The sequence below is a fragment of the Astatotilapia calliptera genome, chromosome 17, assembly GCF_900246225.1.
Source record: "Astatotilapia calliptera chromosome 17, fAstCal1.2, whole genome shotgun sequence".
NCBI classification, from domain to species: Eukaryota; Metazoa; Chordata; class Actinopteri; order Cichliformes; family Cichlidae; genus Astatotilapia; species Astatotilapia calliptera.
In genome coordinates this window covers 4424300-4447944 of record NC_039318.1, presented here as the reverse complement: position 1 = coordinate 4447944, position 23645 = coordinate 4424300, and the positions used below count along the sequence as shown (strand labels likewise).

The window sequence follows — 23645 nt, the reverse complement described above, 5'->3', positions numbered from 1 at the left end:
CCACCTCCTCTATCTGCCGGTGGTACATACCGTGCAGGGGCCTGTCCTTCCATGATGGTTCCTCGTCTCCCTCCTCTTTCTTGGGTTTCTGCTGCCTGAGGTATTCACTGAGCACTCGGTCAGTTGGGGCCATCTTCCCAATGTATTCTTGGATGTTCGTTGTCTCATCCTGGACTGTGGTGCTGACACTCACCAGTTCCCGGCCCCCTTCCTTCCGCTTAGCGTACAGCCTCAGGGTGCTGGACTTGGGGTGAAACCCTCCATGCATGGTAAGGAGCTTTCTTGTCTTTATGTCAGTGGCTTCTATCTCCTCCTTTGGCCAGCCTATTACCCCAGCAGGGTACCTGATTACGGGCAGGGCGTACGTGTTGATGGCCCGGATCTTGTTCTTACCATTCAGCTGACTCCTCAGGACTTGCCTGACCCTCTGCAGGTACTTGGTGGTTGCAGCCTTTCTAGCGGCCTCTTCATGGTTCCCATTTGCCTGCGGGATCCCCAGGTACTTGTAACTGTCCTCTATGTCTGCAATGTTGCCTTCTGGTAGTTCAATCCCCTCAGTTCTGACTACCTTCCCTCTCTTTGTTACCATCCGACTACACTTCTCCAGTCCGAACGACATTCCAATGTCATTGCTGTATAGCCTGGTAGTGTGGGTCAGTGAATCGATGTCTCGTTCACTCTTGGCATACAGCTTGATGTCATCCATGTACAGGAGGTGGCTGACAACTGCTCCGTTCCGTAGTCGGTATCCGTAGCCAGTCTTGTTAATGATCTCACTGAGGGGGTTCAGGCCTATGCAGAACAGCAGTGGGGACAGAGCATCTCCTTGGTAGATCCCGCACTTGATGGTGACTTGTGCTATGGGCTTGGAGTTGGCCTCTAGTGTTGTACGCCACATCCCCATTGAGTTCCTGATGAAGGCTCTTAGGGTCCCATTGATCTTGTACAATTCTAGGCATTCCAGTATCCAGCTGTGGGGCATTGAGTCATAGGCCTTCTTGTAATCAATCCAGGCAGTGCACAGGTTGGTCAGTCTGGTCTTGCAGTCTCGGCTGACTGTTCTGTCTACCAGTAGCTGGTGTTTTGCGCCTCTGGTATTCTTGCCAATTCCTTTCTGTGTCCCACTCATGTATTGACCCATGTGCCTGTTCATCTTAGCCGATATGATGCCTGACAGGAGCTTCCATGTAGTACAAGGACCTTCTTGGGGTCCTTGGGGATCAGGACCGTCCGGCCTTCAGTTAGCCATTCCGGGTGTCTCTCGTTAACTAGCAGCTGGTTCATTTGTGCTGCCAGACGCTCGTGGAGTGCAGTCAGCTTCTTTAGCCAGTAGGCGTGAACCATGTCGGGCCCTGGTGCTGTCCAACTCTTCATACTGGAGACCCTTTCTTGGATATCTGCCACTGTGATGGTTACTGGACCCTGTTCAGGGAGGTCGCTGTGGTCTGCCCTCAGATCCACTAGCCACTGAGCTTTGCCGTTATGGGTTGCGTCCTTCTCCCATATGCTCTTCCAGTATAGCTCCGTCTCCAGCCTTGGTGGTGCTGTTCTCTTATTATTGTTCCCTTGCCACTGAGAGTACACCTTTGCTGGTTCTGTGGAGAACAGCTGGTTTATTCTCCTGCCTTCTATCTCTCTGGCGTACCTCCTCAAGCGGCTGGCCAAGGCTGTGAGTCTTTGCTTGGCAGTTTCCAAGGCCTCAGGTACAGACAGCTTGCTGTATTTCTTAGGCACCTTCTTTGTCGCACCTTTCTGCAACTCCGTTAGTTGGCTAACCTCCCTCCGTGCTACTTTGATCTTGCCCTCTAGCCTCCTTCTCCATGGAGGGTACTGCCCCTTGTGGCTGTTCAACTTGTAGCCAAGCATCTCACTGATCACTGCTGCCGTATTGTAGATCAGCTTGTTAGTGTCGGTAATCGTGGTTGTAGGTATTGCCCGTAGTGCTGCATTAACATCATCTAGCAGACCTTCTGAGGGTACTTCACGTAATCTTGGTAACCGGCTACGGGGGATCCAGGTTTCAAGCTTGGCCATTATCCTATTTTTCAGGTCAGTTCCTCTCGCACTCAACGATCCTTCTCCTATCGCACTTGGGGCTATGTACCCAATCTTGGGTGGGGGTGATGATATCTCCCCCCTGACCTGGCGTCCTGACTCCTCCTTGCCGTAGCATTTGTGTTGTACCTCGTCAATCTCTAGCTGTGAGAGCAGTCCCTTCTTTCGAATGTTGGAACACTGAGCTACTAGTTGTTTCGCCGTCATTGTGGATGTTGGGTATCGAAGAATCCATAGGTCCGTCATCCTATTCATGTAGCCCCTTCCGCCGGGGTTACTTGCGTAGTAGCATTCCAACAACGCCCTGTTTTCGTCTCTTGCCCACCGATGCCTTCTTGTTCCAGTAGCCCACTTTTCGTCAGGGTGCCCTGGTTCCTCAACACCTGACGCGGACCTTGTTGATCCGGGCGACGTCCGAGCCGGCATGCCTTCATATTTATCTGTCTCACTCATGTCTGCGGTAGGCTCGCTTAGCATAAGGGGTCTAGCCTTAGGACCCTTACTGGATACAGACGCCCCAGGCAGGAATCGAACTTGCGATCCTGGGTTTTTGATGCATTCATGGTTAAGATATAACCATAATTTATATAAGTTGTGTCCAAGGTACTTCAGCATCTAGCTAGCACCACAGAAGTGGAGTGAACGAAATCCAACTTTTTTGAAATGCCGAGTAATTTCAAATTCATCATTTTAAAAGGCTCAATATATGATGTATGACACACACACTGTTTCTGTGCAATTTGGCACATAATTTGATATCTATGGGTGAAGTGGCTGTATTTCCAAGGGAAGAAAAAATGTTAATGCGTGATCATTTTACTCTCTGCGATGGAGAGTAAAATAAGAAAGAGGAGACATGAGAGGAAGATTAGAGATTCTGTTGTAAGGTAAAGACTGCTTAAGAAGTGGGGTCGCTGTAGCTCAGGAGGTAGAGTAGAGCATCTACTAATCAGAAGGTTGCTTAATGCATCCAAGTGTGAATGTTTGTGAATATTAGGGAGACAAAGCATAGAAAAGGTGCTTGTGTGATTGAGTGAATGGGGCATGATGTTTAATGTGCTTTGAGTGCTCAGGTAGAGTATTAGGATTATGTGTAATTGCATTGGCTGCATTTTTAGATGAATAGTTGTATATAACTTTATTATTTACAAAATTTGTGCATAAGTTTTCAAAATTTACCACTTATATTTGCATTTCAAGTTATGAAAATAATTTACTAAACATGTCTGTGGTTTTTATAGTAAAAAATATATAACTACTACTAGGATTTTATGTTTTTTGTGTGATTTTATATGAAACGTATACCTACTGCATTTGAATCATTTTAACCATATGTAACACCGGAATATGTGTTGCGTTTTTTTTTTTTTTTTTAAGGCTTTGATTTGGCCACCCCATTTGATTTCCATGACACCCTAAGAAAATTTCTCTAGATCCCTGATCAACCAAGGTTTAGGGTGAACCCATGAGGCCTTGCCTGACCCTATCATGTAACTTACTGAGATCAAATGACACAAGATGTTATTGGGCGTTAAGGTGTCTGGAAAGGGATCTCAAACCTGGATTATAGATGGCAGACAGTTGGTGTCACAAGCCACCATCTCTGTTCAAATACTGTCGTTCACAGTGGACATAGATGGCCTCTTTCACTCCTCTATCAAACCATCTGTCTCCTCTGTCCAAAATGTGAACATCTGCATCCTCGTAACAGTGACCTTTAACCTTTAGATGCAGATATAGTCTCGTCTTGTCAAGGTGGCTCTTCTATGTTGTGCTATGCATTTATGAAGTGGCTGTTTGGTTTGTCCAATGTAGAGGTCTGAGCACTCTTCTCTGCACTGTGCAGCATACACAATGTTGTTTAGTTTGTGTTTGGGATTTTTGTTTTTGGGATGAACCAGTTTTTGTCTGAGGGTGCGGCTGGGTCTGAAGTATACTGGGATCTCGTGTTTGGAGAAGACTCTCCTGAGTTTCTCTGATAAACCTGCTACAAAAGGGGATGACAGTATAGTTCCATTTGTCCTTCTGATTCTCTCCAGTTGGTGTCTGACCTTCTTTTCTGTGCATCTTTGGTGATTTTATGAAAGCCCAATTAGAATAACTACATGTTTTAAGAGCTTTCTTTACATGTGTGTTCCTTCTTTTTCCCTTCTGGCATAGAGGGAATGTTTTCTGCCCGGTGTTACAGGGTCCTGATTTCTCCAGGTTTGTGTTCCAGAGGATGGTGGGTGTCAAAGAGTAGGCACTGGTCTGTGTGTGTGGTCTTGTGGCAATGCTAAGGTTTCCATTTTCCTCAATGTGGCAGACTGTTATCCTTTGTGTCTTCCCTATTGAACTTTAAATTTCTGTCTAATGAGTTGATGTGAGCACTGAAGGATTCAACTTCTTGGGTTTTAGTTTTGATCCAGGTGCCATCCATGTATCTGTACCCATGGCTTGGTGCTGTCCTTTTAAAAGAGACAAGAGCTTTTCTTTCCACTTCCTCCATGTAAAGGTTGGCTACAATAGGTGACACTCGGGACCCCATGGCACATCCATGTTTTTGTCTGTAGAAACCCTTGTTGTATTTAAAATATGTGGTGGTAAGGCCGAGATCTAACAGTGTACAAATTTGTTTGGGGGTGAAGCTGGTTCAGTTTTCCAAGGAGCTGTCTTCTTGTAGTCGTTTTCTGAGAGTCTCCACTGCCTCATTTGTAGGTATGCAAGTGAAGAGTAAAACCACATCAAAGGACACTATGGTTTCATCTGGATCCAGTGCAAGTTTCTGGTCCTTGTTGTTGAAGTCAGTGGAGTTGATGTGATGGGGTTGTTCCCCACAAGGGGCACAAGGATGGTGGCAAGGTGTTTGGAAATGTTGTAGGTAGTTGAGTTTATACTGCTAACACTGGGTCTGAGTGGGAGTCCTTCTTCGTGGATCCTTGGAAGTCCGTAAATACAGGGTATAGCATCCCCTTGGTATAGACGACGGTATGTATGTAGGGCAGTCAATGACTTTATCCTTTTCAAGTTCTTGCAGGCAACTGTTGACTTTTGTAGTCGCTTGTGGGGTCTCATTTTAATGCTTCATAGGTACTGTTGTCACTAAGGAGTGCAGTAATTTTTGTGTGATAATCCGTTGGGTTTAGAACAAAAGTGCACCTCCCCTTGTCGGCTGGTAATATGGTGATGTTTTGTTTTTGCTCAGTGATGCAACGGCCTTCTTTTCTTGTATTGTGAGGTTAGACGAAGGGACTTTAGCACTGGAGAGGGTGGATGAAACCTTCATCTTTTGCTCTGCTTCTGTTTGTGTTCATTTATTAATCCATATGGCAGTTTCCGTGGTTAGCAACAGATACATTTTAAGAAAGAGACAAAGCACTCAATTCTGAATTGTAATTTCTGAGCAAATTCTCAATAGAAAGATAGTGGTGGAAGTGTAACTACCAAGGGAGAAGGTTTTACAATCGTATTTGTTTGTAAAGTCAGCAATCTTTTAGGCAGTTTGCATTTGATTTGACTAAATAGTTTGTACATGAAGTTTTCATGTTTCGTTGACCTTTGAAAAGAAAGGTAATAATGCTTCAAAATAATTGCATATTTAAGTTTTCAATAAGTAACAGAAGTTTGTTCTTGAGGATGTCATCAATTTCAATTTAACGTGAATCTGAATCTAAAGTGGTATTAAGCTTTTTAACAACAGGTGCCAAATTTCAGCTTTAAGGTGGCCAAGGGTTGGATAGTGGCAAATGTAACAAAGGCTTCTAAATTGTAATATAATGTAGTTGCTCCCTGGCTGCCCTGAACTTAGCGTCCCCCTTGTCAAATTCCACTTTAACCCCAGACAATAACATGTAGAATATTTCCATTTGCTGGACCGCAGCAGCCACCAAATCGTGACGTTTTCAGTCATCTCATCAGTTTTAAGAATAAGTTCCAACTGGATGACACAATATTTTACACTGTTAGTGTAATTGCATGAATTACTTTTAGTATGAGAAATAAAACATGACTAATGTTTTGTCACATGCCTGAAGGGGTTAAAATAACAACAGTGGACACAGATAATGCAGCTGTTTACGTTGAAATGACTGCAGCTGGCTGAGCTAATTTCCGTGTAATACTGACACAACAGCTCTCTTTTCTCCTGAAAGGTAAATGAGACTCTGCTTTCAGAACAAAATCTTTTCTCTACATGTTACATTTATAAAAGCGCACTCACACATGCCTATACAGAACAAAGAAATACAACACACTCACACTTCACAAACCATGCACATTCATCAAACTGACTCATCATAAGCACTGTTGCAAAGGCTTACCTTCCTCTATAAAGAAATCCACTCATTTTTCAGCGGTATCATTAAAAAACAGCACAAAAGCTCAGTACATAGTATGTCCTCATCTGTCAGGTGAATAGTCCTTGGCCTCAGCCTTCAGAGACCCGAAGATATCCGATTACCTCCTAGCTGCCATTAGAGTTTCAGTAAACACTCAAACCCAGGCATATTACAAGCTGCAAATAGCAAAGTTGCAGAGAATCTTCAGAGTCAAAGCAGAGTGACCACAGTCAGGCTCTTCGGCCACGAGGCTCCCAGAGGAGCGAGCCAAGCACCCAGGCAGTCATTTGACGTGGCAGCGAGAGTCACAGAGAGACGTGGTAAACAGCACCGTGGAGCAAAGGTACACAGAGGCTGCTTGCTTCACCATGAAAGAGTGATCTGTCTCAGCATGCTCCACAACAGCCGCTTCACCAGGTATGTGTGCGTGTGTGTGTCAGTGGGTGTATAAACCACACCAACGTTTTCCAGCCATTTCTAATAAAATACTCACTGTCTATTGACTATTTGCCTCTGGTACTTTTTAAAGGCAGGTGGAGCACAAGGAGGATACCTGTGTGTTTAATAGTGTGCATGTGTGTTTATGCACACCTCCTTCTCCCTGTAGGTGTGTCTAACGTGTTGCAACAGGTAAAAGGCGGCATTTAGACACTAATTTCCTCCAACACAAAACACTGAACTGCTTTACATTTTTTCCTGGAGAAAATGTTCAGATCCTTCACATAAAAGCAGCATTAAGCACCTCTGTTATCACTCTCTTGAAAATCAGTTTAAAAGAATCACAGCATAGCTGTGCCGACTAGATCTGAACAAACAAGCAGCACATTGAGGTTGGCCGAGGGAGCTCAGGATCAAAGCTAGACAGCTTTAGGCTAGGAGTCAAAAACAGTGGTCTGGATCAACGTTTGTGGAAATTCTTATTCAGTGCTTCTCCAAACAGGAGGGTGTGGTCTGTGTGAGTCTGTATGTAGGGAGAAAAAAATCAGATTTAAACTGTGTTTGGTTTAAAGAAAAACTCCTATGGGCAATTTTAGGTGTGGCAGTTTATTAACACAAAGGATCAAATTGTATATTCATTCACCTGAGAACCAGACCTTTATAAATTAGAGAGAAGCCTCTTCTTTGGTCATAGGAGTTTTAATTTTCTGTTACCTTTCTTAATATTGCATATTCAGTTTAATGTGCACAGATAATGATAATTATCACTTAGTAAACGAAGGGCAAGCACAATTAGACAAGGTGTGCCAAGTTACAGTATTAATGGTTATTTATCATTTGTTTTGCTGCTACTTTACTTCATAAAAGTGTGTGTATAGCAACGAGAAAATTGTATTTGAATTCAAATCTTAATGGCACTCAGAAAACGTGTTTTCATGCAAGGGGAAAACCTTGACTCATAATAATAACAACAATAATAATAATGAAAAAGAAAATAATAATAGTAATAATAATAATAATAATAATAATAATAATAATAATAATAATAATAATAATAATAATAACAATAATAATAATAATAATATTAAAACACATTCCCAGATCCAAATAAAATCAAATTGTCTCCTCCTTTGGTCATGATCCACCGTTTTAGATAAATAATGTTTTTGTATACAATAATCTTGGAAATGAAGTGAAAGTAGTACAGTAGTGGTAACAAACTGGTGAAAAAAACAGGAAAGACACTGGAATTGTTTTCTGCTTTCTAAACTCCCACAGGTTTTTATATAGATTCACATTTGCCAGACAGCTGTACCCGATGTTCATGTTTGCTGACTGTTTTTATTCACAACCACAATACATGTGCTAATGCTGGCCAAGAGCTCGTGCACCTTTTTTTGACACCTGTTTTTGATTCGCGCTAAAATAAGCCAAACAAAATGGGGAAAAGAAAGATTATAGCGATCATAACTCACTACAGTTTAATTTTATTGAGATAACAAGACCTGTTTAGTAGTAAATTCTACTACTTCATGTACTGCCATGTAATAACAGCTTCATAGGAACTGAGTATGTAAATAACACTTAATATTCATTACATAGAGATACCTTGCTATATTTGGATCTATGTGCATATATGAAATCTAAAACTGGTCAATTCATAATTTAGTGTAACCTGCAATCTGCCAGATAGATACAGATACATGACCTGTAGGTTTGGGGTTAAGGAACAGGGAATGTCTCTTCTCCTCTCTTCCTCACCTTCACTGTCCTTCCATCTTGACCTAAGCATAGATATCCTCACATTCCACACATAGCACGCAGCGTGCAGCTGGCCAGCAGGCCTTATTGGGGCAAGAGACAGAAAATCAGAGGTTGAACTGAGAGGCTTCCCTCAACTGAGCCAAACGCAATTAGCCAAAATAACAAACCCTTCACTCAAGTGTGATTTACTGCTTGGGTCACTTGGAGTCTTGGGTGTTACTGTGTATTCATAATTCCTTACATCAGGCCTATAGTTCCCAACCCATGGGGTTAGGGCAAAAACAATTTCAAAGTAAACTTCAAAGATTATTATAGAAACAAGAATAAGGAAAATGAAAAAGAAGATAATGGCGGGAGAAAATTTAGTAATGAGGGCACTAAGGAAGAGGAAGAAGAGCGGAAAGGCAGGTGTGAAGGTAGGAAGGTATGACATACCTGTGGCAGTATGGATATGTAGGAGAGAGGGCAGTGGTCTTTTTAAGTGGTCTGCATTTACATTTTTTCTTGGAGAGAGGGGACATCCCTGAGGAATGGATACCAGGAAGGAGGTGGTGTGACACACCTGCAGTCATTTACCTTTAACTTGTATATTAGCAGAATATTGTTACCACAGAAACTGACATTTGTTTATGAGACTACATTAAGTTACCAGTTTCATCTAAGATTATGATTTTTATCATTTTTTTTAATTCCATATTAATTCTGTGTGCGTATTATTCTCTTCTGACAAGCTGTGGTCACCACTGCATAACAGAAGAATTTATTCACTTAACCTATCAGTCTGTAACTTTTCGATTTTCTTCACTGTTTAGTTATTCTCTTGACTGAGTTGTTGCTGTGTCAGCACGTAGATATTTCACACATGACTCCTGTGGTTTAGAAGAATCAGTCAAATTCCCTTGACTGAGCTCACATCTTTATTTTTGGCAGTCAAACTATGATCATAGAACTTGAGTCGGACCTTCACGCTCCAAAAAGATTGAAAGAGAAATTACGAGAACGGGACAGTTTATTCAGTAGAGCTAGATGTAGAAATTCGGTGTTAAATTTAACTACTATGAATAATGTTATCTGATATTGTTATTCTAGATTGAGGTGATGACAGGCATGAAAGACATGAGACATGAAACAAGAGAGACGAGGGCCAGTCTCCTGACAGAAAGCTACACCCTGTTATTAACCCAATCACATCCTTTACCCTCCTACTTGGACATTTTTTCTTTTTTTTTCCTTGTTACCGTAACTTTCAGCTTTCCACCTTGAATCTTGTATCTGTGCTCTTGTGCTTAGACTGCTGTTGCTGGCTAACAATTATAACAGGTCGATGTCAGCCAGTCACCTCAACTCCGTTTACAGTGAATAATTTTTTTTTTTACTTTAATCAAAACCTTACTGACTTTAGAAAGAGTATTGCAAAAATAAAAAGTGTTCAAACACAGAAAGGAAATGTGAAGCATTTCTTTTAAACTTTACTAAATTGCATGTAGACATGGCAGAGACAGCCTGCTGAAGTTCAAACCAAGCATTAGGAAGAAAGGGGAGTGAAAGTGACATGGTTCTTGATGCCAGATGGGCTGCTCTCATTTTTTCAGTGGAGAATTTCGAGCTGATAGGAAGGCAACAGTAACTCAGTCGCTTGTTAGAAAAATGTAAGCAGAAGAGCATTTCTGAAAGTATCTGACCTTGAATCAGACTGGTACAGCAGACCACACTGTTGGTCACTACTGTTATCTAAGAACAGGATATGGAGGCTATATTTTGCACAGATTTTTCACCAAAATTCCACAATAGAAGTTTGGAGAAACACAACCCTACTGGTCTCCATAATCACCAGATCTCAGTCCAGTGGAGCATATTTGGGATGTTGTTGAACGTGACATTTGTATGAGCAGCAACTATGTGATACAACATGTTACTAATTACTACTATGATATATGCTTACATGTGATTGGCTTTGCCATGACATGCACCTGTGATCAAGGCTGGAAGTATGTATTTTGTATTGTATCTGTTTTTTTGCAAGTAAACCTCTGACAGTGTGTTACTCGATTTGTTCTTTCATACTTATTTGAAAGATGTTCAAAGTAATTAAATTGAAAACCCAATGTAGGACTCATCAGACCAGAACTAAATTTAAACACATCTTAATTGCAGGCAGCAGACTGAGTTAACAAAAATAATAACAGAGCAGCGGATGGGCAAAACAGACTGATAAACTAGGACCAGAGAAAAACACAGACAGATGAGCATGCAGCATAAGGTTATGAGGGAAGATGAAACAAAGACCAGAAGCAAAAAAATTGACATAAGCTAAACTAACATTGAAGCAAGACTGAATTCCAACAGCAGGCACTGAGGACAAGACACAGAGATGAGACTCGGATAGACTGGACATCACAGGGAACTGACATAACTAAACAAGAAATCAAGAGCGGCAAATAATCAAACTCAGAAACGCTAGAAAATAATATACATATGTTATAATTCACTGGGCCCACATCCTCATTTTAGGTTTGGCAGCATTTTAGTAGGTAAAGGTGAATGGCTTGGACATGAATTGAGCTGCGGTTTGGGGAAGGCCTCGAAGGGGCCTGGCAGGTCCCCATGTACCAAATGGAAGTGAAGAAGTTAAAGAATTGAAAAGGGGCAGGATGGTGGGGCAAATGAGAATGAACAGCTTGTAGAACTGGGGAAACATATATAGATGACAACTGGAAGGAGCGTGTTTGGAGGCGTGGTCACGCTCCTGGAATTCCGGTACTGAATCTCCAATAAAAACATGTCAAAAGAACATTTCATTATTCCACAACAAAAATTCGAAACACTGGACCATTATAAATGAACTGGTTTGCATATCGTACTCCACCTCAGTACTCAAAGTGCTTTATTCAACATGCCTCATTCAAACTATTCTTTCTGTCTAACATTTACACACATCCTCATGCCGAGAGCATGCAGAGAGCAATCAGAGAGCAACTTGCTGTTAACATCTTTCCCATGCATATTAGGCAAACAGAGCAGTGAGGGATGGAACCACCAACCTACCAGTTTGTAGATAACCTGCTCTATCTCCTGAGCTACAGCCACCCCGATGCTGGACAGTGCTCAGACAACTAGAGCTGTGACTGACAAAGCTGACCATCAACGCAGTCAAAAATACCTTTAGTAGTAAAGTATGTAGAAAAAATATGATCAAAAAGTTGTATTTTTAAGAACTTTATCTTCAGTGGACTTGAGTAAGTTTGTCAGGACTCCATTTGAGCTGTTATCTAAATCTGATACATATGTGACAAATCGTCTGTATGTTACGCGTTGGGAATGAGAATGCTCTGGTGATGTATGTAAACATCTTTCTTTTTTATTAAATGAATGCAAATATTTAGTCCCGCACAAGAGATTTATTAGTGTTTTGTGAATCTTTCTTCACCATGAGTAGAGAATGAGGCACAGACCTTCACTCTCTGTCTTATTAGATGCAGGGTCTGTGTACTGTGCTGGGAGGATGTTGCTGTCCAGTTAATTCAGCAGTTTATGTACAAGCTGTGAATGACGATCTTGAAGAGTGTTTAAAGGCCAAAAATCTGCCAGAAAGACTTTGAATGACAGTTTGTTTTTGTCTTTTTATTTCATCCAAGAGAATTCACTGGTGTGTACTGTTAAAAAACGAAGAATGTTTCACGATAGAAATCAACATCATAAAATAGCTGATCAACAGTTTGAGCATGTGGACATTATTTTCCCAGGTGTTTTCACTCAAATTTAGCCAGAAGACAAATGCATTTATTAGCCCTCCCCCATCCAAAGCGCATATTTTGAAAAACTACTTTATAAATAATCAATAACTCAGTGTGATGGTTTGGCTCAAATATCACAAATCTAAGCTACAAGTGACATAATGCTCAGTCATTAAACATTAACAAACATTACACAAAATTGACAGGTTTTTTTTCTTTCTTATTTGCAAAACTGACTTTTGGATAAATGCATCCCACTTACACGTGGAAGTGTCAGCAAATGAAATACATGTGTAAAATACACCTAACAAAGTACATGAATAGTAAATATTTGTTTAACTGAGAACTTGCTGCACTTTTGGGTTTTCAGTTGAAGATGCAAATAAAAATGTTTAAAAAATTAATTAATTGATTTAATTAAAGTAAAAAGTATTTTATCCTATCCTTTTACCCTTTACAACAGTGAAAAGGTAAAAGATTTTTATTACCTTTAGCACAGTACTACAGTAAATGTACAGCTTGAGTTTATCTTCATCTAACACACAAAAGTGGTCCTTAAAGTAATGAATGTTATGCCTGAATCACTGAATGACAACATGAGTAGATGTAAGTGCAAAGTCTGTTAATATATGGAGTAGAAAGTACATACATTTGTTTAAAATGTAGGGAGTAAAAGTAAAAAGTAAAAATAACTACTAAAGTAAAGTACAGATACCTGAAAACTCCACTTACAGTTAGGTCCATAAATGTTTGGACAGACAGAGACAACCTTTTTGGTTCTGTATATTACCACAATGAATTTTAAATGAAACAACTCAGCTCAGACTTTCAGCTTTAATTCGGTGGGTTAAACAAAAAAACCTGCATAAAAATGTGTAGAATTAAACCATTTTATCATTTTAGGGGCTGTTGCCATGATTTTGCTCAAAATAAATAAAATGTAATTAATTGAATTTTAAATGTGTTATATTTAAAGTGATGATCCTATAATCTAGAGAAAACAAAAACTGTAATAATGTTGGTTTGTGGTCACCTAATCCAAAACTAACTGTAAGCCCTGTCTTAAGAGTAGACATGATGTCTGTCACCAAAACCTAGACTGGGAGCTAGTTCCACAGGAGAGGGCCTGATATCTTGTTTGTGTGCCTGGAATCATACGTTTAGAAACTCTGGCCTGCAATTGGAGAGCAAAGGATTCAATTGGGATAATATGATAGCATTTGATCTTTAACACATCACAGGACCTGATCAAAAAGGACTTTGTCATGTGATTGGAAAGAATGTAGCATATTCAGCCTAATCAGAGTGACCACATTCTATATATAATGAGATCAGCATACATGTACAATTGCAATCTAACTTTCAAACTATTGTCTAAATATTTTTGATATAAATGTAAAATATTGCATAAATTACATCAGCACTGCCAGTCAGAACAGTCATTGAAATATGTGAATTTGCTTTTCCTTTATTCTCTGTCTTCTATCTAAAAAACACTTGAGAAAGCCTAGAAACTTGTTGGAGAGAAGTAATTCATTCAAGAGATGGAAAAATCACAAGTACTGCCCTTTAGATGGAAAGCTACAGTAGAGGAAGAGCTCTGTGCTGAGACTGCTAATGAAAATCATATAGCTCAGAAATCAATAAATCACTTAGGAACAGGAAACAGTTATTGACTAATAACAGTCCCAGACCTCCTGCGGACCAATCAGATGCTTATCACCACCTGACAGCATCAACACTGGATTTTGGTTTACAACATAATATGCCTGCTGGGCGGGTATTTAACGACACATTGCGTTCTTATGCACTGCATTTCCTCTAAATTTGTTTTCAGTTACACGAGAATAAGTGTCTCCATCTTTATTACTGTTATTCCGCCAAACCGGTTCTACATTACAGCACAAACAGAAATAGACGATGCGTGACTACCTCGTATGTAAGTCGTATGTTGCGGTGACAGCAGCATCTCTCTTTAGCCATCTTCTTCTTCACCTCCACGAGCACATCATCATCGGTATCCGTTTATTACCCCTTCATCATCCGGTCATGGTTGCAGGAGTCACCTCAATCTGGAGTCAGAGATGCTGCTGCTATGACGCCACCACTAATGCTCCCGTTGCAGCTCATTGGTCGGTTAAGCGCCCCCCCCCCCCCCCCCCCCCCCCCACACACTCACCCCCGGCCCCCTCCATTAGGGTATTCTGGATTTTCATTTTTATGCCCGCAGATTGTGTCCCCCCCTTCCCGCAGACGTCCAAGGAAACCATGTGACCGGCTCGTCAATGCGGGGAGTTGCGAGGTGAGGGGTAAAACATGTGCAAAAATAACAATGCTTTGCTTGGATAGATGACATATTCTTTTAGACAGACTGGCAGCATGTCAAGAGGCACGCTATTACCATAAGAGACATGAATAAGGATAAGAAATGCATATTACAACTGAATACTATTAAGGCATGTGAGATATCGATAAGTGAGACAGCTGTCCGAATTTAAATGTTACAAAACTTACAAAAGTCTACTAAAATGAAAATTCACCGTGAAAGGTAAAACTAAATGTAGGCTATAGAACAGACAGAGTATGAACCGAGCTTTTCTTTTCCTGTCTTTTTCCTGTCCTCATCTCCACAATAAAATAACAAGGTCATTACATGTGTTTCCCTCTGTGTGTTTATATGAGTGAATTTCCCTTTTTTTGATTTGAAATTTCCTTTAAATCTGTCCTGGTTTTTGCTTCAAACTAGTCTGTGCGAGCCATTGATGTTATGTCACCTAGTGGCCAAATAATGCATTACATTCCACAGTTGATGTACAGTCATGTAAAATCGTGTATTTCCGTTGTGTGGTGTTTATGTGCACATACGTTCTTTCAGTTACTCCTCAATGTGTTTTTATTTCATGACATGTGCTCAGATGAAAAAAGGGATGTGTTCCATACATTCCACGTGTGCCACATGTATTCAAGCTACAGACGCCATTCTTCCTTTTTATTTTTTGTTTTATTGTTAAATATGACTATATATATTATTCAGAAATTGTCAGAAAAGTTATATTTTGGAATGAGAATGTTTTTTAAAAAAAAATTAGGGTGTGCTCAAATATGGAGCTTTACAGGAATGCAGGAATTTTATTTTATTTTTATTTTCATATTTTAATTAGCCAATACTCAAGACCACAAAAGTTTTAAGCAACTATTAAATGGTTGAGCAAAAAAAATCTGATTTGACTTGAGATGAAGTGACTCACCCATTTCTCTTTATTCAATTCAATGTTATTTGTGTAGCACCAAATCACAACAACAGTGCAAGGAGCTTTATATTGTAATTTGAAGGTGTAAGGTGAAGACCCCACAATATTATAAAGTGAATAGAGCAAATCACAACAATCATGACTGCCAATGAGCAAGTGTTTTTGCAAAAGTGGGAAGGAAGGAAGGAAGGAAGGAAAGGAAAAACTCCTTTTTAACAGGAAGAAGCATCCAACAGAATAAGGCATCTGGTGTGACCGGTTGGGTGTGAGTAGATGAAGACAGGACAAAGACATACTGTTGAAGAGAGACAAAGATTAATAGCAACAAATAATTAAATACATGCATTAAATTTGTATATTAACAATAAATAAATAAATGAATATATAAAATTGAACTGAATTAAACTATAGCTAAACAAAACTATAGTTCAAAACGCGTGTGATAAAAATGAATGGACAGATGAATGAAAAGAATATTAAAGCTAGACTTTAAAAGAAAATAATAATAAGATGTCCCAGATTTACAGAGGGCTTTTTGTAGAGCAGCAAACTGGCTTTTTGTGCTAAATGATGCTTTTCTAATTTAGTGAGACACTATTTACTCTCCAGCTTACCAGTTTTCCACTTTAAAGTGTGTTTGAGAGTTATACCAGGGAGTCAAGTACTTCTGATTTGAGGCTCTAATTTTTAGAGGGGCTACAGTATCTAGAGTTGTAAACAGTGAAGAGGTGTGGCACAAAATAATCAACCTCTGTGGGAGTAGCGTAGCTCTGCACTGTGTTGGCACAAAGCAATGAAGAAGAGAGCTGTGGATGAATTATTTCCTTAAACTTAGTTACAGCACTTTGAGGAAGACATCTGCTGTGATGAAATCTACTCCCTACTGCTGTGTAATCCAATATTGTAAATTGAAATGTTATCAGGAAATAATCAGAACAAAGACAGTTTAGGAAATATTGTTAAATGTTCAGTTTCTATGCCATAAGTTAGAACAGGACAGAGTGTGATTAAAGTGGTGGGAGGGCTCTTTTACCTTTTGAAAGAAGCCAGTTGAGTCTAATAACAGATTAAATGCCATGCTGAGGCTGTCATTTTTAGCATCTACATGGATGTTAAAATCACCCACAATAATTATATTATCCGAGCTGAGCACTAAATCAGATAAGAAGTCTGAGAATTAAGACAAAATCTCTGTGTAAGGCCCAGGTGGACGATAGATAATATCAAATAGAACTGGATTTTGAGTTTTCCAGCTGGAGTGGACAAGGCTAAGTCTCAGGCTTTTAAATGGATTATAACTCTTTCTGCTTCTTTACTTGATTTACAAGCTGAGGTGGGGGATTGTTGCCAAAAAATTGTTGATAAGTGATTAAAACATGTATTAATAGGGACTTGGAAGAGAGAGAGGTGATGTTTAATAATCCACATTTCACTGTTTTACGCTTTGGTGCAGATGTGGATGCTGTATTGTCCTGTTTTTTATGTTTAAGTTGTTTTTTGCTGGTTTTTAGTTTGTTTTTTGTCTGTTTGGGAGCAGACACAGTCTAAGGGGATGGGGTTTCAGGTGAGACCAGAAGAGAGAAGCTGCAGAGAGGCGTGTAAGACTGCAACTCTGCTTTGTGGTTTAGTACATTTGTTCAGATTTTTAGAAATGAGAGCTGCTCCATCCAAACTGGGATGATGCCATCTAATATAACCAAGTTTCCCCAGAAAGATTCCCATTTATCTAAAAAGCCCATGTCATTTTTGGACATCACTCAGCCAGCAACTTAAGGAGAAAATGAGGCTAAACATGTCACTGGTCTGTTTGGGGTAGAGACCAGAGCAAACTACAGAGTCCAACATTGTTTTTGCAAAGTCACACATCAATTCCATGTTGTTTTTTCGATTGGTCATGTTTCGATTGTCATTACTGCCGACATAAACTATAATTTTACAGAATGTTCATTTACCCTGAGCCATTTTCTTCAGTGTCACCTGTTCTGGCCCCTGGAAGACAAGACTATAGTTGCTGGTGTCTCTATCTTCACATATCTCAGAACTGAATGAGTTGGTGGTGTACCGGGCGCTTCTGTTTAGGAATACGTGTCATCCTCACCATCATCCAGCCAGCTTAGGACCGCTTGGGACAATCTGCTTGAGCTAATGGGTTTCGTTGATGAATATATTAAAATATCCTACTGCACTGTTGTGAGGCTGGACAGTCAAGTGGGGAGAATCATATTTGTGTACCAATCTCATTCAATCAGTATCATATAAACAATTTATCATTCAAATCTTTTTTTGATCATTTATTTCGAGAGTAGAAGGCTGATGTTTGTTTAGTCTATGTCAGGGCAGTAGCTGTAGCTGTGGCAGAGACTGGCTGGAAGTTAAAGGCTCTCAGAGTGATGGTCTATAATTCTCTGTGGGTAAAAGGTGAATTAGCTTCCTGTGATGAGCCCAAGGATTTTAAGGTCTTAGTGTCCACATTGACAAAATCCAATTCCCGCCTAAGCCATGGGGATACTGGTGTGCGTGTGAGACTGTTCCTAAAGACGAACAACCCCACATGCTACCGTCAGCTACTATCTGCTACACTCAACAACAATTCTTCTTGTAGGCTTCTTCCACTGCAGAAAATATTCTTGGATATCCTTAGTTTGAGACTCACATTAACCGGAAAAATTAAAAAAATGAAAGCTAAAGCTCTTACTGTTCTTTCCTCTGCCTACAGTCAGCAATTCTGCCCATAGGCAAACGATCAAAAGCAACATGATCATTTGCCATCTGAGTATTGTCTTGGTCCTGAGCTGTATAATGAAAGAGGTTTCAACAAGGAAAAAGCTTTAGCCTTACTCCGACATTGGACATATGACTGTGCCACTGACTTCCTTCCTGGGCACTGATTCCCTCCAATCATTTTATAGCCTCTCAGGCCCTGAACATCTAACCATGTATCAAGGACTCACTTGATGCTGGAGTCATCCGACCCTCATCCTCCCCAGCAGGTGGGGAGCTATATTATGTCCATGTATAGATTTGAGGACTAAACCAGATCACACTTCTGCTGTCTTACAGGTCATGGTCCATGACCTTCTCAGAGATTTCCTGAATATATTTGTCTACCTGGATACTAATCTTCTTGAGAAGGGGAACACTATACTCATATCATAAAGGTACTTCAAAAGTTCGTGGAAAATAACATTTTTATCAAAGCAGAGAATAATACACTTCATGCCAAGCGGCTAACTGGCTTATACTCTGGAGAGATGGCTTGTGAGGGCAGACACAGAGACAGTTAAAGCAGTAACCGATCTATCTGCGCCTCCTCCTGTCAGTTATCAGTTGTTTGAATCTGCTTACTGAATGCAGCTGTTACAAAAACTATGACAGTAGCGTAGCTAAAGCGTGGTATGGTCACAGCAGAACTGCCAGAAATAAATGGTCTCATCACTGTACATTTCATCAAATTTCTATGCAGTACCCAAATTTCAATTATATACAGTGCTGTGAATTTCATGCTTTTCTTGATTTATAATTTTTTACCACACATGTTTAAGATTATCAAACAAATTTTAATATTAGACGTTAACACAACATGCAACTTTTAAATGATTTTATTTATTAAGGGAGTAAAGGTATCCAAATCTAAATCATGAATTAACTGTAATTAACAAAACTTTCTGAAAAGCTGAGTTTAGTTTCACTAGCCACACTCAGGCCTGTTTGCTGATCAAGAAATCATTCAAACACAACCAGGAACCTGAAGTAGACTAAAAGATCTCAAAAAGCAACACATTATCCCGCGATCTAAAGAAAACAGAGAAGAGGTGAGAAACAAATTCATTGGCATCTAGAAAGGCTAAAAAATATATTTCTTGATTCCCCAAAAAACCACAGTGAGAGCCAATATCCACTAATTGAGAAAACTTGTAACAGTGGTGAACTTTCCCACTAGTGGCCGGCCTATCAAAGTAAAAAAAGAGGGCATAAACAACTCATCCAGGGGGTCACACCAAAATACCCAGAACAGCCTCAGTTAAGGTTCAGGTTTCAACAACAACAAAGGGAATGGGCAAAAACAGCATCCATGGATTGCATAATGTTAAACGTTAAACCACTATTAACCAAAACGAACACAGACTTGCCTCACATTTGCCAAAAAGTATCTAGATCATGACACAGACTTTTGGGAAAATATTCTGTCGACTGACAAGACAAAAGTTGAGATTTTTGGTTTGTGTCCTGTTCCACCTGGTGGAAGGTGGAACACAAACACAGCTTTTCATGATAAGAAAATCCTACCAACAATCAAACGTGCTGGTGGCTAAGAATGGTTAAATTCTGCTCTCTACTAGAAATTCTTGAAGGAGAATTTCTGACCATCAGTTTGTGGTCTGATGTGCAAACGGAGATGGGTTATGTAGATGGATAATGATCTGAATCACACCAAAAAGTCTACCTCTGAATGGCTAAATGTATTAATAAAATAAATGAATAAAAATCTGGATTTAAATCAGAGTGAGATGCCTTGGCATGACCTTAAGTAGGCCATTCATGCCCAAAAACTCCAGTGTGACTGAATTAAAACAATTCGGCAAGGAAGGGTGGCCAAAAATTCCTCGACAGCGATCTTAAAGACTCATTGCCAGCTATCACGAATCCTTGATTGCAGTACTTGCTGTCAAGCAGCAATAACCGGAGGCACAACCAGTGTGATGGACCGAGTTGAAAAACAGGAGGAGCCCAGGAATTATTAGAAAAATATAGTTTCCATTTATTTAACCCCCAAAAATTATATTTACAAGACTAATAAATGCTGAGCTCATAAAAGAGGTCAAAGAAACAAAACTGAACTCAGGCAACGACTGCAAACTTAACAAACCAAATGACTGCCCCAAACGTACATAATTGACCTAAACATGAAATGACATACTAGGGTATATATAATGGCTGATCAGACCATTGTGACACATGAGGGGTAACAAACAAACACAATCATAAATCACAACAATGCAGTACAATCTAGTTTGTTAATAAACTAAACACTAAAGAAGAAACTCAAAAACCCCATTAAACCCTAAACTGAAATATTTAATTAAATACAAATACTTTGTTTTTAAGGTAAAGAAAACACACATTCCCCCCTTCAGCAGGAAGTGGTGGTGTGGTCCAATTATCTTCCTTTGTATTTAATGGTTTCAAACCCTGGCTACCATCTTTTGTCCAGCAACTCCCAGGGATGATGGCAGGTAAGAAATAAAAAGACAAAAGTTAGTCAGAAAGCAAAGAAATTAAGTAGTATGAATACATAAGTAAACTAAATGTGCGCGCTTACAAATAGAACAAATGTATCCAAACCAATCAATGAAGTTATTGGCAACTAAAATGTATTACTATGTTCAAATGAATGAAAATACAAAAGTTACCGACTTTAGAGTGTGGCCATGGGTTTGGCCATCACAACCAGTCATTAGGTTTAAAACTGCAGTTTTCATTCTTTTGTATCTTTGTCAAAATTTGTTTGATGATCTGAACCATGTATGTGACAAATACGCAACAAAAAAGGAAGGGGGACAAATACTTGGATACCTTAAACAATAAACATGACTAGTCCTTGTGGAATGCCTGTTTTACATGGTCTCGGTGATTACATCCATGAGGTCAACAGACAACTACAAGATATATGAATGTAATCTGCAAATTAGTCTTTTTTTTATTTAAAGCTACTTATGAGGTTTATTTAAGGGAAACTCAAATGCTGTGTGAGGTAAATGGGTGTGTAGATGTGTTGATGAGTGACGTTACGTTTACGTCTGCTTGCTCTTTTGTAGAGAATATTTGGACCTTTCTGCAGTTTCCTGCTCTGTTTGTTTGAATTAGTCATAATTGCGTGTGACGCTCCTACTCACGTTAGGACATTTCAGCTGACTGTTAATATTAGCTCATTCCTGCGCCCAGAGCTGATGGAGTGATCAAAAGCTTTACTGCTGAAGGAAATATGCTGCTTGTCCCAGCCTGGCACTGATATTCATCACCACCTCAACTCTGCCGGCCCACAGGTGGCTCCCTTATTACAAACACATGTTACATAGCTGCTCAGTCGCTCAAAAAAAAAAAAAAGTTCAAGTAGAGAGTCCATATATCTGCCTGTATTTGGCGTTTCACTGGAGTGACTCCAACATTCTTCGCAAACACTATTTGAGTTACATAAACTCATCGTTTAATTGCCTTTAAGTTAAAACACTATTTTCCAAACTAAAAAAGAAAATCTCTACTTAATGATAAATACTTGAACTCAGTGAAATTCAAAAATTGCTCATGAACGATTTCAGTCCTTTTTAAAAAAAAAAACAACTTCTACTCGTGGAACGGAAACCATTCTTCCAATTATTGTTTTAACGATGGTGCTGTCTAACATGTTAACCCACAGTCTCCAAATGGAGTTCATCTTGTGATTGTGTAGGCCATGGCATATGATTCACATCATTTTGAGCCCTTCTCGAGCCCTCTTGTGCTGTTAAATGGGGGGATTGCGTAGCCTTCATAATCAAACAGGGCTTCAGAAGACGTTGCATCAAGGCATTAATGTGGTCTCTCCCAATAATTCTGGATTAAGTGGTGACAATTGGATCCAAGACAGGCCAGCACACATAGACACACATAGTATGTCAGGAAGAGAAAAAGTGTATACATTGTTTTGAAGAAATTCTGATGGGTCATTACTATAAGTAAAAGAAAAGAAACAGAGCAGTGTTAAAAATCTATTTCCCTAAGGTGATTCACTCTTGCTAATCAGGTATTAGTTTAAACACCATTGTTAAATAAGGACAATACAAACATTTCCTCTCGGCGTGCTGCCCATCAGCTGAGTGCCACTTACGCTAAATGGATAATTGAAAAAAAAATAAACTGTGGGGTCCACTTGCTGCAGGCCAACTGGATCTCCAAGTCATTGTGTGTGTGAGGGAAAAGAAAGCCTGGTCTTTGGTTTGTGAAGTCAATGTATGTGTGTGAAAGTGGAAAAAAAGAGTCTGAGGGGCGACTGTGCACACCGCCACCACTGGGAAAATTGAAGGCAGATTTTCCATGGCAGGCGTAGGCTCCAAATTGTTCGTTTTGGATGGAGAATTTGCTCTGGCATGAGATGTGACAATGATATTCATTTTGGAGCTCACTTCCATTTATATAGTGCTGATTGCACTTACACACCTACATACACACACAGGCTCCAGCTGAGCCAAACTGTTACAGAAAACTAAACCTGCCTTCAAATGAGAAAAAGAAACCTTGCCTAAAGTTCAGGCACAGATCTAAAGACTTGTGCTTAAATTGCAGCTCTCTTTATACTTTGATTTGCACACACACACGCACACATACACGCACACCTACATACACAAACACTCTCCAAAAACAGACATTTCTCTATCGCTTACTCCTACATCCTCATGCGTGCCCAGACCCATATGATGTGCCAACATTTAGTTGATGTGATCCAGCTCCAGGATCATGTTTCTTCAAATCATCTCTAACTGGCCACCACGAGGCCCATTAAAGAAAACTGCTACAGATAGCTGAGGAGGTTTACTGTTCTCTATTTCAGTCAGGAACACAGAGGAACATGGATTGGGTGTGATGGGAAGAATCACAGAACGGGGTGCACGTCTCCTCACAGCTTTCTTAGTTTTAGCCCAGCTAAATCAGCCCAAAAGACAAAAAGTGTATTGATTGCACTATACTGGAATGCTTCCAAATTTGTGCTCATTTTTCATGTTTTTTAGTTTTAGTTTTTTCACTTGAATTTTCTGATTTCTCGTGGAGATCTATGTCTGATTCAAGCTAGATTTGAATTTCTGAAGACCATTAAGAAAAATTAAATTAGCTTTACTTTAAATCAGTTTCTGCGATTAAATTTGATGGTTGAACAACTGTACAAACATTTAAAATGTTCTAGTTTCATTATCCTTGATTTTTGCGTTGCATTTTTTAAAAAACCTTGTTGAGAATACACAAAATGCACCATATTTATTTTAAGAAATTAACCTATTTTTTATTTTGAGTTATAGGTGGTTCGGATTTTAGATTTCATTTAATGTTTTGATTTA

At 39.7% G+C, this 23645-nt stretch overlaps 1 protein-coding gene across 3 annotated transcripts in view; it reads right to left on the bottom strand.

Annotated features, from left to right (window-relative positions):
- The window catches only part of pde4dip (phosphodiesterase 4D interacting protein), a 95508-nt gene extending 81091 nt beyond the window's left edge, over positions 1–14417 (bottom strand). For 2 of the 3 annotated variants that reach the window (XM_026148216.1, XM_026148217.1), the window contains exon 1: positions 6354–6944. In XM_026148216.1, coding sequence (XP_026004001.1) covers positions 6354–6379 — 26 coding nt within the window. In that variant the 5' untranslated portion in view covers positions 6380–6944. Of the gene's footprint in view, positions 1–6353; positions 6945–14239 lie in introns of those variants that run through there. The other variant, XM_026148218.1, reaches the window with a different exon arrangement.
- Between the last annotated feature and the right edge of the window lie 9228 nt (positions 14418–23645).